General features: G+C 41.7%; 1 protein-coding gene across 1 annotated transcript in view; it reads left to right on the top strand.

Moving 5' to 3' along the window:
- slit3 (slit homolog 3 (Drosophila)) overlaps positions 1-16,675 on the top strand; it is a 222,472-nt gene that overhangs the window by 16,783 nt on the left and 189,014 nt on the right. Inside the window, exons 3-4 of the mRNA XM_061079769.1 lie at positions 4,928-4,999; positions 9,678-9,749. Of these exons, the coding sequence (XP_060935752.1) occupies positions 4,928-4,999; positions 9,678-9,749 (144 nt within the window). The remainder of the gene's footprint in view (positions 1-4,927; positions 5,000-9,677; positions 9,750-16,675) is intronic.

The raw sequence follows: 16,675 nt of genomic DNA, 5'->3' as shown, positions 1-16,675 counted from the left end.
AGCAAATTAGACCCAGGCATGTTGGGTAGGGGTCGGTTCAGTTAATTCTCGCTCGGGCTCGGACAGGTTTGGACAGAAAAATGTGTCCCGAGCCCACCACATATTTACATTGAAAGCTTTTTTGCTCAATGTTAATGTTCCTTCTGTACGTACTTACCACAAAGTGTCCAACCTGAACTACCGTGATGCAGTGATTCCGACTGACAGGTCAATCTCAAGTTGAAGCTACCCTCACAGTTTGCTTCATTGGCTGCAGTCTAAACTTGCAGGTGACCATCAACTTCTCATTGGTCATTTCTATCACGGACCTTCTATATTTTACACTTTTGTGTCTTTTCTAATAGAAAACGCCAATCATCTGAAAAGTCGTCACTAATGTTTCTCCAGCTTGTCACACTCATCAGATTTAAACGGCTGCACTCTGTGGAGCATGACTCCTCTTGTCCTCTCAGCTGTCCTAATGACTTCAAGGGCTCTGCAGCTCTTCTAACTGAAGTGGCTCAAATCTGTGTGTGTGTGTGTGTGTGTGTCTGTGTGTGTCTTTGTGTGTGTGTGTGTGTGTGTGTGTGTGTGAGTGAGGCCTGTAATAACTATAATCACTGTTGGCTGCATGCAGCGTCCCTCCTCATTCTGTTTTAACCAGACCGGGCAGATAAAAATACACTCCCATCACAAACTACACCGAAGGAGTGGACGTACGTTTATGCATGTGTGTATGTTTTTGCGTGAGTTGGTGTATTTGTTTAACATCAACTATATACTTGTGAGGACCTTGGTGAATTTACGTTTGGTCAATGTTTCATGTTTAATCAATGTGTGCGTATTTCAGCACAACAAGGAATTAGACCAGGAGACGTTTAAGTGCATCCTGTGTACTTAAGACAGGAAGACAAGGACCAAAAAAAGAGGCTGTGTGTGTGTTAGTGTGTGTGTGAGTGAGAGTGTGTTTGTGTGTGGTGGGCCGGCAGCCTGTTTCATGTGGTCGGTGATAAACTGCTGTGACATTTCCCCACTCCAAATCTGTTAAAGAAATGAGAAGGAGATGGCTTGGGAAAGAGAGGAGTCTGAGAAAGTACACACACACACACACACACACACACACACACACACACACACACACACACACACACACACACACACACACACACACACACACACACACACACACACACACACACACACACACACACACACACACACACACACACACACACACACACACACACACACACACACACAGAGATACACAAACACACCACACAGGCTGTGGTTATCAACTGATGAAGAAAAGCAGTGTATCCTTGACCCTAACTATGACTTTATCACCCCCCTCTTCTCTCTCTCCAGCTCTTCTTTTAACACCCCCCATACAGCCCATGGGAAAAGTTAGCATGTAGTTAAATGCATCTATCTACTTTCCAGGAAAAGCCGATAGCTGCAAAAAAAAGCTTTGCCTGACGCCTATGCCCACATGCAAGCTTGTAATTATTCCCAAACTATCCATCCATCCATTCATGGGAATACCACCTTATTCAAACTTTCTCCTCTTCAAAGTCACGGCTGCCATGGTGAACTGGCAAACATTCAACCTCTCAACCAAAACATGCAGCATAATTATATAATATCTTACACACATATTTATTTATATTTCTGTATCACAATGCATTTGACCCATTCCCTTATTACTTACAAGACACCCTTTGATTTACAAACACAGACATCTCTTTCCAGATATTAACAAAACAGGAAAAAAGTGAAGAACCAGGGAAAGGGAGAAATAAATAATTAAATATTGATTGATTGATTATTTATTAAAGCCTTGGAAAACACATTGAAGAATAAGACCCTCATTTACAATGGTGCTGAGGGTACATTGAAGAGTTGATACATTGAAGAGTTAATACATTGAAAAGTTAATACATTGAAAGAAAAAAAAAATTAAGAATGAAATAAATATGCATATATATATACAGTAATACAAGGGAAAAGGTCATAAAACAATCAATTTTGACAATTCAATAAAATACTATGGTTAAGTCAACTAACAGTTACAATCACTGCAGGAGAAGTCAGTTGTACATGAGACATCATCAAATATCATTGTATTTTCAACTGTTCTTGTTATGCACAAACATCACATCAATGAAAACAATGATAAAAAAGACTGTAATCAATTCATGAATGGGACTATTTTGTTGGTATTGTAGATTCTCACATTTATAATCCCAACCTTATCTCAACATCTCAACCAGATTACCTGCTGGATTCTGATTAACCATCAATTCCTTCTCAATCCATTCAGCAGTCTGATTGATGTGAGTGTGAGAGTTCAGATCTTTGTGCTGTAATCTCAGCTCGTCTCTGCCTGATCCTGCATGTGCAGCACTGACTGTACCATAACATATTTGGCAGCCCTACCTTGCAAGATGTCTTCCAGATTGTGGAGAAATTGAGTAATTCCAAACAAATTTTCGATGTAGGTGAAAACTCCTGCTTGATATTGAACATTTGGCCGGGGAGAATTTCTGTGGTTTCACCCGTTGTGCTCAAACAAGTGACGTTAACGTTCCCTGAAGGATTCCCCTTGTTTCCTTCAGAGAGAAGAGCTGGGTTTGCCACAAGGTAGCATGACATCATTGTGCTTTTTATAATGGTTGCTAAGACTTGCTTATACGGTTGAATGGAGGAGTTATTAGACACACCAGGCCCCACACACGTGAAATCAGTATGTTCTCCCTCTTTTCTCCATCTCTGCTGATGACTAATGCCTGATACAGCCCAATAAAAAAAACAGTACCTCATCTGAACAATATGCCTGCCCCGGCCCCCAAAACCATGTGTTTGGCTTATGATTCCCTCCTCCTTTTAAAAACTTTTCCTACGCCAGCATGTGGTTGATCCCTCATTTGGACAAATAAACTCTGATAGTAACTCAGAGTCATGTCCTGATTTAGCTTTTTCTATCGGGTTGGAGAAAATGCAGCTAAACTGGAATAAACATGATGGATTATTACTGGCTGGACTGTGAATTATGACTGATGGGCTGGAGTCAGGGCTGAGCACATGTTGAGTGGTTATGCGTGTGATTGGGTTTTCTTGCTACCAGAGCATAACTGTGTTTGTTTTTGTGGATCCAGTATACTGTTGATTAATTCCATTTCTAACAATGTTTCTCTAAATATTGTTGGGGATTTTTGAAAGAGAAAATCTAATTCTCTCCTGTAATTATGCACCGAGTTATAATATTTCCTGCTTCTTGGTAATACAAACAGAAGAGAAAAATGGAAAGAAAAGTCAAATTAGCTTCTCGTTGTTCACCAGAGTAATTAAAAGGGAAATAAACAAAATTAGAAGTGGTGATACTACGGAATAGTTGTCCTGCATATCTAATGGTTTGAAGTTTACCAAGACTTTTTGCTTCATTGAAAAGGTTTTCACCAGTTTAATTTCTTTTAAATAAAAACTGGTTTATGCCTCTTTCGATTAAGATCATTGAAAGTGTGCGTGCATCTTTGCCTCTGCCTATAACAGGGTTTATCCATGAATATGTTTGTGTTTGTGGCTGTAATCTTTCAGCCAAGTTTATGTTTTGTCCAACAGATTATTTGTGTGTGTGTGTGTTTGTGTAAAGAGGTATGACAGACCCTGAATTAATGGCTGTAAGTCAACTCCATGTCTAAACATTTTTTTTGAAAGAATATCTAAAGGAATTAAGCTCATGCCAAAACAATTCAGACTCAGCATAGCAGGCCAGACGGTGTCTTCTATCTGATACGTCTCCTTTAGTCATATTTGGCTCTGTCTTTCTTTTTTCTCTCTCACTCAATCCATCCTGTCATTCTGGGATTCTTAATTTTTGCATCTCTCTCTCTCTCTTTCTCTCTCTCTCTCTCTATCCGCCTCTTCTCACATCAACCTCTCTCCTCCATCGATCTCCTCCTCCCTCTCTGGAGATGTCACTCTTAACATCCTCAGACAGAAAGTATAAACACATATCTGCTGAGATGTTCTCTCTCCCATTCTCGGACCCATCTGGAAAACCTTAGGTTTCCCCAAAAATACATTATAGCACACAGAGAGAGTGAGAGCTGAAAGGGAACGAGAGGAATATACGTTACATTGGGATCTCCACTGGAAAGGCACAAGAGAAATGGAGACGGTATCCATGGAGGGGTGGAGGAGGAACGGGTGGTGAATTGTTTGTTTTGGCTGGCTGCACTGGGACATTTGTGAAACTCTGCTTGTCTTAAACTTTAGCTTCACGCCACATTCATTTGTTCAGCACACTGATTAGTTGTTTATACAACCATTTTTTAAAAAGCGCAAGTGTCTCTCTTCATGTTTGAAATGTCTGTTTCTGGCAAGCAGCTAATTTCACTGTTTGCATCGGCCAGAAAACAAGATTTATCTGGTGTTTCTTCCTCTGGTGAGAACCTGCAGGTCAACTGGGGAAACTGGCTGTGGGAAGAGATTCCCAACGACACAGTTGTCCCTCAATGTGATATTTTAACCGTTACATTTTAAACAAAATTATTTCTATATAGTCCTCACTCAGATTTATCACCAGCGCCACTTAGGTTTGTTTTCAGCCAATCATGGGCCAAGAAAGAACCGATCGTTTTTTTATTCCCATCCGGACAAAGGGATGGATCCAGGAATATCTTTTTTCCTTTCTGTAATATTTCAATATTGACGTTTTTTGACATTTTCACAGATTTTCCCAGGGAGTGATTCACTTACTTAAAACAATCGGTCATATTGAGGGGGATGATATCTATGAATGTTTGCCATTTGTCGCTTCTTGATTTAATTGAAAGGGACTGTTGCCGGAGGTTCATGTCCTCTACCGAGTGACATTCAAGTTTTTGTCTTTGAATTAATCCTGGCTTTGTGTTTCTGTCTGTCTTTTTTGTGTCTGTCCCTTTAGTCATCTGGAGGACAACCAAATCACTGTCGTGGAGAGAGGAGCCTTTCAAGACCTCAGGCTGCTGGAGAGGCTGTAAGTAAATCATCTCACTCACGACTGTCTGTGTGAGTGAGAGACGTCCAGTGCAAAGATAACAGCTGATGCAAACATTTTATGCATTTAAAAAGAAAAACCCATCAGACTGCAAAATAACACATAACACGTCTACCTCCAAACACTTCCTACTACTCTTCACTGTTTTTTCCTAAATACACACACTTTCCTCTTCCTGCTGTCTGTCCGTTTTGTAAAGCATATAGACACAGAGTGGACCGAGAGGAAACCTGAGTCTATCCAATTCACACACTAACTTGGAATCTCCCATAGATATCACCTTGTTACGTGTGTGTGAGTGTGTGTCGTCAGCTCACACGGAGGCTCGAGTCAATAGAATCGAGGTGTGAGGGCACAAAACAACACTTCTCACACACACACACACACCTGCATGTTTATGACTGTCGGAGGTATGACCACGACTCAGGACTAACAGTGAGCGCAGGCTGACCAGTGACTGCAACGAGAGTGTCCCCTCATGCTGTTACTATAGTGACCATCAGTCAGCATGAAACCTGAAAGAGTTTCTATGCAAATCTTGGCTTCACACTCGTCCATACAGGACTTGTCCCCCATCAGGACTCACTGGTGGCAACTTGCAAACATGTTGCAGAGAGAGACCACGAATGGGACTTTGTATCAGCTCCAGTAGCTGAAGCACTTAGTAAACATAGCTTAGACGTGGACATTAGTTATTGCAGTGATATCTGCTGCCTTGTCAGTTAATCCCTGAATTATACAGGTCATGCAAATTAACACTCTGATTAATTGTTGATGATCTTATCATATTCTCTAAAATGTGAGCAGAGCGGGGCACAGCTGCGGTTTGCTGCTGCTCCACAGCTTCAGATTCTCTGAGATGAATTACTGACTCGCAACTAAGCAAACTCTCAACGGGGAATACTTAGAAATACTGACACTAATATGAGTTATGTGGAGAAAGAACAGGAACACAGCCGGCAGCAGCTACAAAGCACGAGTCCCCGTCTGTTTTTCAAGATGCTTCTGGGATGTTTGGTTGGTTTTTCTTTCCTAAAAAAATCTGTTGAATCTCAGAGAGGTTTTTAAAGACTCCTTTCAGGTGATGAAACACACCTTCTGGCTGCCATGTTGGACGCCTTCAGCTGACGAGAGCAGCATATCCTCACTCGGGACTTGGCTCCTGGAGCAGTGTTGAATTGACATTGTTGTGTTAGGACTGGAGCTGAATATTTCCTCAGTGATATGCCTGTCCGATTATGTCAGTCCGTCAACTATCTCACCGCACGAGAGTTTTTAATTTTCCTCTCGTCTTTCCACAGTTTCACGAATTCAGTTGTAGGAAGCTGTAACTGATGAGTTTTGTAAAGTTGTTTTCTCAGGTCTCAAATCTGAAACCGTTCCATTCTCATAGGACACCAGACTAATGTGGAGATTTTATTAAAAGAAAATGCAACAGGAAAATGTCCAGAGCCAAGGGGTGGTGGCTGGGTGGTGGCTGGGCAGAGCAGCAGGAGGCCGGACATGTTGTATAAACTCTGCTGCGGAAATCACGTCTTTTTTACATTGACTCATGGTTCTTATCACCAAAAGCTCTTGAATCTCTGAAATCACTCTGTTTCCAAGTTGACGTCTTCATCTGCGTCTGCTACGTGAATGGCTTTTCTTTTGCATCGTGAGATATTTGTATAATTTTTGTTTTTCTCAGTTTTTTGTCCGTCTCGTGTTTGAAACATCAACAACACGCCCACTCCCTGTGAATTTCCTGCTGTATTCTCAGTCTGACATTTTGTGGACATTTAACCAGGCACCTGGCAGGAAAATGTCTGCAAAATGTCAGCAACAGCTGACTTGCACATTTGCATTCTTACATACAGCCCCAGGAACAAGCTTGGACTATAGTGCATATCTGAAAGCAGACCTACAGTAGAGTACAGACAGAAAGATAAAAGCTGTTAGTTCAGGTGACGGGAAACTTCACTGACTCATGGTAGAAACCTGAGCGATGTTGAGTGGCAGCAACATGTGTATCTTGACTCTTAATGGAGATCACACATCTGATAGTGAAAGTGTGAGGTGAGGGGCTGCTTTAATGTTAAAAGGCTCTTTAAGGTGGTGTGTCATGAGGGTCAGAGGTGGAGGGAGGGAGGGAGGGAGGGAGAGGTTAGGTGGTAAAATAGTTGTGTGTCAAAACTTGCACAGGAGATGGTTTCATTTTAAAATACAGCTTTGTGCAGCTCTAACATGTTTATAAAACCGCATATAAAAAGTAAATGCATAACACAGTGTAACGATGAAACAATACACTTTAATTAGAGTCACTTGGACATAAAACTAAACTTTGCTTTTTCTGTTTCGGAAAGAAAACAACACATAATATAGTGACGGTGATTTTTTTAAATGTGTCGCTGACAGATTCTCTGATGTTGTGCCGATCAGGGTGAAAGGTCAGAGGTGAGAGGTCCTGGTGCTGAGTCCGTGTGATTTACGGAGTCACAATGTGAAAAACATGTTGAGGACATTCATTTGTGTTAAAACATGAATTTTAAGGTCATGTGTTTGGCTCATTCATCTTCTTTCTAATTTGAAAGAAACAGAGGTGGTCTGAAATAAAAATCAAATGTCTGACTTTGAGCGTTGTATAGATTCATATTATTATTACTTTTTATAGTCCTTATAACTGCTGGATATTTTCTGTATTTTTTATTTTGACTCTTTCTGCAGTAATCCAGTGACACCAGTTCCCTTTAGTCACCAAACCATTTCGGCCTGACTTTACTCGTATTCTGCCGAATAGACACAATTTTTCCAAATTTAAAAATATAGTGTCCATAGACTTGCGGGTTGGTAATATCTCAAAGGCTCCAAGCAGAAAAAACTCGTCATTATTATATGAAAACACACAAAGGATTCTTCTCTTAAAAGTCATAACGGTTTTGTGAGTGAACGTCTTAAAGTGACTCATAACTGTAATAGTAGGTGGTCATGGGCTTTACTTTAGTACCAGCAGTTATTTTCTCGGAGCAGGGGTCAATTATTTCAAATGGTGGATATCTCCTTTTGGACAGCAACTCTCTTTCCATTGGTGCACACAGGAGTCATGGTCTTATTATCATTATCTCAGCGGTTTAAAGGTTGGTGTCTGTGTCTTCTCCAGCGCAGACTCTACGCTGCGACCCCGTGACCCCCGGCCCTCCTTTGCTTTTCCTTTTCCCCTTGCACGCCTCGTTTCTCAGCCGAATGCTCTGGTAGCTTGATAACACTTTCACTCCCTCTCCTCTCACTGTCCTCATCTATCTCTGTTGCTGCCAACCCCACCCTCGTTCTACACACACACACAGACAAACACACACACACACACACACAGGCAGGCATGTCGCTCTCCCCCATCCTACTCTTCACGCACACATCTTTCTGTTGGTTGACACCATTTTATTTGTCACTCCATCTCCCTGTGCCTCTCATTCCTTTCTAAATAATTGCCATGTGTTCATTTCAGGCTTGGTTCACATAGAATCGTATTTAACCAATGGGTATGAGCAGGGTTTTCACTCCATAAACTGTTATGTTTAGAAACAGTCCTATATCATTGGTAAAAATACCTGTAATGTTTTCTTCGAACTTTTGAATTTTGAATGTTAATTCATAGTTGTTTTTAACTTCCATACTCTTGTCATATATGTGCATGTAGAGATAGTGTTGCCTGTAAGTTCCTTTCTCTTGATTGGCATTGCTGGTTTTTCACATAACAAATATTGTCACATTTCCCCTGAAAAGTTTACTTTAAACTTTAAAATTTACAAAACCACATGGAAGTTTAAAACGATTTTTTATATGAGAGCGATACATCAGATACTTGTTATAACCTACCATCCGCTCAAATAGATGTAGAGCTAAATACTCACATTATGTCCTTTCACATATGTAATAAATCAGTTCTTTCTCTGCATCCCAACCTCGTGTGGGCATATATACTTTTTTTTAAACTGTGACATGTTGATGTTGGCTGAATGCACCTGAAATCGCTTCTTGGAAAGTTTGGGTTCAAGAGCCTAAAGCCTTTCACATTTGTGTATCTTGACCAGTATTAGTGGGTTAATACAGGACGGATAATCTATCATTCGGATTCATGAGAGATAAATATAAAGTATGAATTCCTGGGCAAAGGATGATTATTAGATACGCAGTCATATTCTTCCCATGAAGTGACAAATCAGATTAAGACTGTTATCAAAATGTATTCAAAATGCGTTGTCCTTCTAAAGTTCATTTGATCCTTACACATCTTCCACTGCTGCAGAGATGACTGGAAATCTTCAGAAAAGCGAGGTCGTTCCTTCTCTCCCTCTGGGGTTAAAGCACATGCAGGAATGATAGTGATAACTGGCTTTAAGGAGCTTACAGCACGATAGCTGCAGCTTGCACAGAGAGAGAGAGAGCACCGTGATAACCTGTGGGTCACGATCACAGAAAACCAGACAGCCTTTCCCATGAGTTTCACCTTTGAACCATTAACCCACTGACCTTGAAGGTGATGCTCTCTGCTGCTCCGTGATACTAAACACAAAAGTGAATCTGAGTGATTTATTAGTGAGAGTGTCTGCTTCGTTTTGTTCATGCTGAGGTTCAACCATCTCAAACTTTTTTCACTTTAACTCTTTTCTTTTTGTCCCTGCAGTCGTGTGAACAGAAATAAACTCCAGGTTCTCCCAGAGCTTCTCTTCCAGTCCAACCCCAAACTAGGACGACTGTAAGTACACCTTTTTTTTTGTTTTTCCATCTCTCCATCCAACAATTCTTCTTTCCTCAACGCTCCCATCTTTCTCCATCTCTTCCTCCACAACTCTCCCTCTCACTTCCCTTCTCTGTCTCTTTTGATGTGTTACGTGATCCATTTGAAAACACGGTCACGGTGCAATGTCAGAGCTTTTATCCGGGTTGAGGGTTCAAATCCCGTGCCAGGTGACACAGTGCTGCTCTGTGCTCCTGGGGAGGGGTGAGAAAGAGTGTGCGTGTCAGATATATGTGTGTGTAGGTGTGTGCGCATTATTTTAAGAGGTGAAAGTGTGCCTGGGGTGAATGTTTTCCTTGGATTGGTGAGGAATCTTTATACGGGAGTACGGCCTTTTCCCAGAGTCCTCGGAGTGGAAGAGAAGGTCACACTGATGCAGGGAAGTGTCCCACGTACCTTCCCTCTCTCTCTTTCATCTCACCTTCCCAGACACACCCTCTACTTCTTCTCTTTCTATCTCTCTCTCTCTCTCTTTCTATCTATTTCTCTGTTTTCAGTCTCTCACTTCTTTCTTCTGTTCTCTTTCTTTCGACTCAGGTTTTCTATTTTCCTTCTCCTCAGAGAGTCTCTGTCAGCTCAGGCTGAAGGCTGAAACACCTTCTAAACTTTATGGCTGTTTATATTGGGCTGGCTTCAAGTGAAGCTGGAGGACCAGACTGTGTGTATGTGTAGCTCTGGTGCATATCTCCTTTTGTATGTGTCTGAAATAATTATCGTCTGCATTCCCGGGGCTTATATATGATGTTCCTATGTGTGCATTCTTAAATCATATTGATATACTTCATTGGTATTTGTATGTGTTGTAAGGTAATATCAGTGCTGGGAACATGTCCCTTCTTTCTTCTTAAATATTGTTTTCATAAGGCAGAACACCTTCTGTTCTTCAGTTCATGGTGTTTTAGTGATTTTCAATTGGAAGCCAGAGTCTCTGCAGATTTAGAATGAGCTGTACTGTCCAGATAAATAGGTCTATTGCTTGCAGATTGATTGATTGGAGAATTTATATCTGTCCACAGTATGATTCTTCTAACTTTTACACACATCTTATTTACAGCAAATCATAGATAGATCTTATTTTTCAGTTTTCAGCGCATTAGGTGATACAGAAAAACTTTGAAAACTAAATAAATTATCATAAAAGGTGCTTTGTCATTAACCTTTAAAGTAAGCTGGTTGTCTTATCTCAGAAAAAAACATTTAGTGAATATGTAGTTCTCATAGAAATCTGCACTCCAGGCTTGCAGTCTATTAAAGAAATATGTATCTGTGAAGCATATGAAAAATATGGTTTGTATTATGTATAGCACTTTATCAGTATGGCCTCTGGCGTCTGCAGAAAAGCCACAGGGAGACCAAATCTTCAGTGGGTTTCAATGTAGTGCGATTTCCTTCCAAATGGATCATAAATTTTAACCAAGCTTTCAGAAAATCGACAAGAGAAAATGTGAATTTATGTGTATTTCCATCCACTTCCATTCTGCGAATACTGAACAACTAAATAAGGTCTTTGCCCTTAAAAGAGTTCAGGTTACATCCCTGTCCAGTAATACATTTGTTAAAAACCAACTGGAGGCCACTAAGACAAGTCACATGAAATCCATAAGTCATTGTGAATCTTTTTCCATCTCACTTTGTCGCATTTAACTTACAACAGGTTTTTCCAGAAGTGTTTTCAACCAGCTGGAGTGAAATGCACCTTGTGAACCTTCTGTTAAAAACTCCCACTGACTGATCATGTGTTTCATATTTCTATGGCATCGTCGCTGGAGACAGCAAAGTAGCCTGTTGTGGCTGAAATTGCACATTGTCATTTACGTCAACTGTCGGATCACACACAGTCAGAAGCGCTCATGTGAACATCAGGGAAACACAGCGGAAGACACACACATACACACACATATTACCATATTACACTGTGTTTTCGCGACCCTTCCTCTTGTTTCTCATGAGTGACAGTCTTATTTCCTCCTCCGCCCGGCTCACTATTCCATTAAACCACTAATTGGTCTCGATAGCTTTTATTTATCACCGGTCGAATATGGATCCCTATAGAGCTCTCAGTAAGAGAGTGGAAAGGGTGAACGTGTTCCAAACTTAACATTATAAATCTCATTTTCTTTATATCCCTGCTTTGCCATCAGCGCAGTCTAAATTACAGTGTCTGGAGTTTCCTCCTGCTCTTTATTTTTTTTTTTTATGGTCCGCTTTTCTGGTTTTTCTCTTCCTTCTTTCTTTTCGGTGCTTTTCATCTCATCCGCGCTGTGATTTTCTGCAAATTGAGTGTCGGAAATGTAAATAGCAAGACGTATAGAGGGAGTGTGCGTAAGAGAGAAACACAGAAGAGGCAGAAATGAAGGTGGAATGAGAGGAAAGAGAAGGCAAAAAAAGGCAGGAGGGGGGGGGGAGTGAGGCTGAGAATGAGAATAAGAAAGGAGGAGGAGACGGGGAGGTTAGCTCGTGGCTTTCTGGTTTAGGTTCATAACCTTCCTCTCTGTCAGCCTTGGTTAGATATTAAATGATGGCAGTGTGATAGGAATTACCTCTTAACCCTCCTATTAAAGCTCTGTGGTCTGAGGTTTGGAGATGCGAGGGGAGGGAAGGAGCTGGACTAGCATTAAGGGAAAGTAGGAATAGGTCGGAGGCTTTGCTTTTGAGGAGGGTGGGAGGTAGACGCAAGAGGTATCAGGCTGGATAATAGCTTTTACCAGAGTCTTGGAACCTGTGGGCATGAACTAAACATTTGATTTAATGGAAGAGAGCTTTTTCTCTTATTGGAAAATGTTTTAATTGAGCAGTAAGTGTGACTGGTGATTGACAAAGACGGATGAACAATAGGTATCAGGGCGGTCATGTGAGGGGGGGTGGGATGGATGGATGAAAGGCCAGTGGTGTTGGATGAAGGCTGCGGGTAGACGGATGGAGGGATCGGAGTCTGTGGCCCCCATTCGGTGCTCAGTGGGGGGAGGTCAAAGTGGGGATGGTGAGATAGATGGAGGACTGGAGTCTGTGGCTTTCAGTGTGTGTAGTCTGTGGTCATCTCCCCCCACAGTTTGCAGAGACTGTGGTCTCACAGCACATGGACACAGACACACAATATCACACACGCTAAGCTCTCTGGCTTTGAGCAGAACACATTTGCTCGATACAGGCGGTGAACGTCTGGTTTGAAAAGCAACAACCACGATGGCTCGGATGGAAAAATACAATCTGTTGGTTGAGACTGGTTTTGTGCATCACTCCATCAGAGAGTGTTGCTTTGCTAAGAGACCTGATGGTTGTTATAGTCTCACGTCTAATAACACTGACCCAGACTGACCTATCCATGTAGAGACAGAACATGATCCAGTCATTTTTTCTGCTAAATAAATAAATACAATGAAATAAATACATTTCTTTGATGATCATTGATAATTTAACATCAAATCATAGCCCTCTGAATCAGAATCGAATAGTTGGGGTTCCTGGAGGTTCCCACCCCTAGTTTGAACATGTTTTCTGTGTGTCTGTGTAAGTGTGAGTGCACGTTGTTGCAGGGACCCAGAGTGCACTGCTGTTTGAACTGGTCACTCTTCCACAGGAAGGAGCTCAGGTTACAGCTGATTGGTTTGCATTAGAGAGACTTTCATGACCCTCCTCAACTTGTGCTACTGTCACACAATGTTTTAGCAATTACAGTTTTCCCATGTTTGCCAGTTGAGACAGTATAAAACTATCAAAACAACCTGTAAATCAAGAATCTAATATATGCTCGTATAATAAACGTTCCAGTATCTTTCAGTTAAGTTTCTTCCTTCTCTCCATCACTGCTGATTAGTTCCCTCTGTATTTTCACTGCTCTCCCGTAAAATGCATCACAGCAAGGATACCAGCAGCCAACCATTCAGGCTAAAATGCTTTGGCTCAATGGAAAGATAAGTGAGTTTCTGTCCACAGGGGATGATGGTGAGGGGCTTTTCATCCAAATTGTCCTTGAGAATGAAGCTTAATGCTTACACTCATTGTAGAATAACGACGGTAGATAAAAAATCTACAAAGTTAGTCTAGTTATAGAGGAGGAAACTACATGCAACATCTGTAATAAAGAGCCGGATGGATATCTAAGGGAATGGAGTGTTCCACCCATCATGACCTGGACAGTTGCCAGTTTAAATCCCTGCACCGGCGATTGAAGTGACTGAACGTCAATGGGACATGCTCTTCGGCACCATTAGGGTTACCCACGAGCAAGGCACTTAACCTGCAAAGGCTTTAGTGGAGCTACCAGATGTGAAAGAACAGACGCAACCCTGCCTGACTCTTACTGTAAAAACAACTTGACTGGTTAAGTCGGGGGGGAAAAAGAAGCTGGACAGAGAGAGGAATGAGAGAGAGGGGGGGTGCTGCTGAAGGGAGCGGGGGTCATTTGAGATGTCTTTTCCTCCTAATTAAGTTAATGGAGAAAGACGAGGAGGTTGGCTTTAATCTTGGCTAATTGTCCATTTAGAGCCGACTGCCATAGTTTACCTGCTGGAATGTTACGGTTTGTGTTACAGTAAGTGCGTGTGCTCTGTGTGATCAGTGATTGGCTGCGACAGTCGGAGCCTCCGTGGCGATTGGTCGGAATGGTCTGGAACGGTGAGGGTTGAATGTAAACTGCTCGAGCTCACGTGCGCCTCGGCTCATCCATCTATGGTTTTCTTTATCTCCCTTTTGTGTTACACAATCAAACGGCTTTGTTGTTTGCAATGCCGTGAGGAATCGTGAGGCTGTTTTCTCTCTGTTTGGTTTTCACGTCACTGGATGTTGGCGGGAAACAAATAAGTCTCAAAAACACAAACACACACTGACACACAGAGACACACAGGAGCACACAAATCAAGATGCTCTCACGCCAACACTCCTGCTGCTTTAACACCACAGGCGCTGGATGAAGAATTGTCGGCCTGCATGTGTGGGTTAGTGTGTATGTGTGTGTGTGTTTTGGTGCATGGCAGACTTTATGCTAAACCACACACCCACGACAGAACTTCTTAATAATTAAACATGACTCAGAAGTACGAACCATGGTATGCAGCTGCACCACAAGGCTTGTAGGACCAGACACGCAGCTGCACCACAGGGTCCATACTCAGCAGTACAGACTTGCATTCCTGTTAAGTTGATCAATCTTACTTACATTCAATGTTGAAATATTACTTGGTTTATTGCTTCCTGAAACAAGATGAAATGGCAGTGGGTGTTCTGGCAATCAAGCTGCACCAGAAGGCCCATAGTCTCCAGGATGGAGCTGCACCACAGGGCCTAAGTTTCACAGGGAAGGGAAGGCAACCTGACCAAAGTTCTTCTCAAAGAAGGCTACTCTTAGCGGCGTGTGTGTGTGTGTGTGTGTGTGTGTGTGTGTGTGTTTCCCACAGCGCAGACTGCAGTGCGATTTTGTCCCAAGACATATTTAGATAAATACACATGCGGAGAGATACCGAAAACCAGGAGGGAAAGAGAGACCGGAACAGAGAGCAAACGATATCGGGGATAATTTGAAACATTTGGAAAATCCAGGATATGCTTGATTCCCAAAATTTCATACATTCTTTCAGGACTTCTAAAAATAACATTGCAGTAGATATTGTGACCTCTCATGGTGTTCATAAACGTTCAAGTGAAGTGGTTACTTTTGATAAGGTGATTTCTTTATCACCGTTTAAATAATAAAAACAAGCACATTCAAATGTTTGTTCTTTCTAGTTAAAAACCAAACAACACGCTGTTAAAGTGAATGTCAAATTATGCTTTGGGTGAGTTTCCACATTCACATATTTTCATCTCATTGTGTTCGTCTCATCTGCCAGTCGTTGGCTAAGTGTGTGAATTAAAAACGCCCTCAGTGATGTTTTCAAGCTTTCGAAATCCGTCAGTGAAAAGGCCACAAGTTATGAAGTGTGTTGTCGTCTGATTTGGACGTGTGAATAAAGTAAGGCCACAGCGTTTCCTAGCGATGTAAAAGTTCACGGCAGCAACACCTTTCCCTTTCAGCTGCCTACTTTAGCATCTAGCTAGTTAGCCGCAGGGCCACAACCTATGAAATGTTCGTGGGAGGCTGGAGATTTGTAGATTTCTTTTTTTATTTCCCCTATGTGGCCAAGAATTTTTTATACGGTTGCACTGAAATAACACAGAGGCTGCATGTGGTAGTAATTTAACTTAACAAATAAAGGTGAGTTGGATGAGGGAAGTAGCCACAGTGCTGCGTGTTCACACTTTCTCTTTAACCTGTGTAGTTTAATGGGAGATAGGGATGTGTGTAGACTCATAGAGAATATCTGGTTGTGTGGGGGGGGGTGTACTTATGTACATGATTGTGATTGAGGTTGTAATGTATAAAATTAGGCCATGCGTGTGTATGTCTGTACAGTATGTAGTGTATATCTGTAGACTTATGTATGATCTTTTATGCTAAATGTGTATACAGAGTTCGGTAATTTGTGTCTCTGCTTGCGTCTGCATTTTTGTTTATGTTTGTATATGTCTTGCATTTGTTTGTACATGTCCACTTACATACATGTCTCTGACTTTACGTGTGCGTTTGTATGTGCGTTTTGAGTGTGTGTGTGTGTGTGTGTGTGTGTGTGTGTGTGTATATGTCTCTATGTATATTTAAGTGGGAGGCAAACTTGATGCAGGGCCAAACAGACTCTCACAGTGTTTAATCACAATTTAGGTTTACACAAGAACAGTAATCAAAAACACACTTGGCTCCCTGGAAGCTGGAGCGGGAGGAAGAAGAGGAGGAGGAGGAGGAAAGGGAAGAAGGAGAGAATTGAGGGAGAACAGGAGACCAATGGGGAGGCATGATGAGGAATGGGAGGATGATGGTAGGAGGTGAGGGGAGAAAATGAAAAAATCTTGGG

The sequence above is a fragment of the Limanda limanda genome, chromosome 10 (genome assembly GCF_963576545.1).
Source record: "Limanda limanda chromosome 10, fLimLim1.1, whole genome shotgun sequence".
Lineage (NCBI taxonomy): Eukaryota > Metazoa > Chordata > Actinopteri > Pleuronectiformes > Pleuronectidae > Limanda > Limanda limanda.
This window is presented reverse-complemented; position numbering and strand designations above follow the sequence as displayed.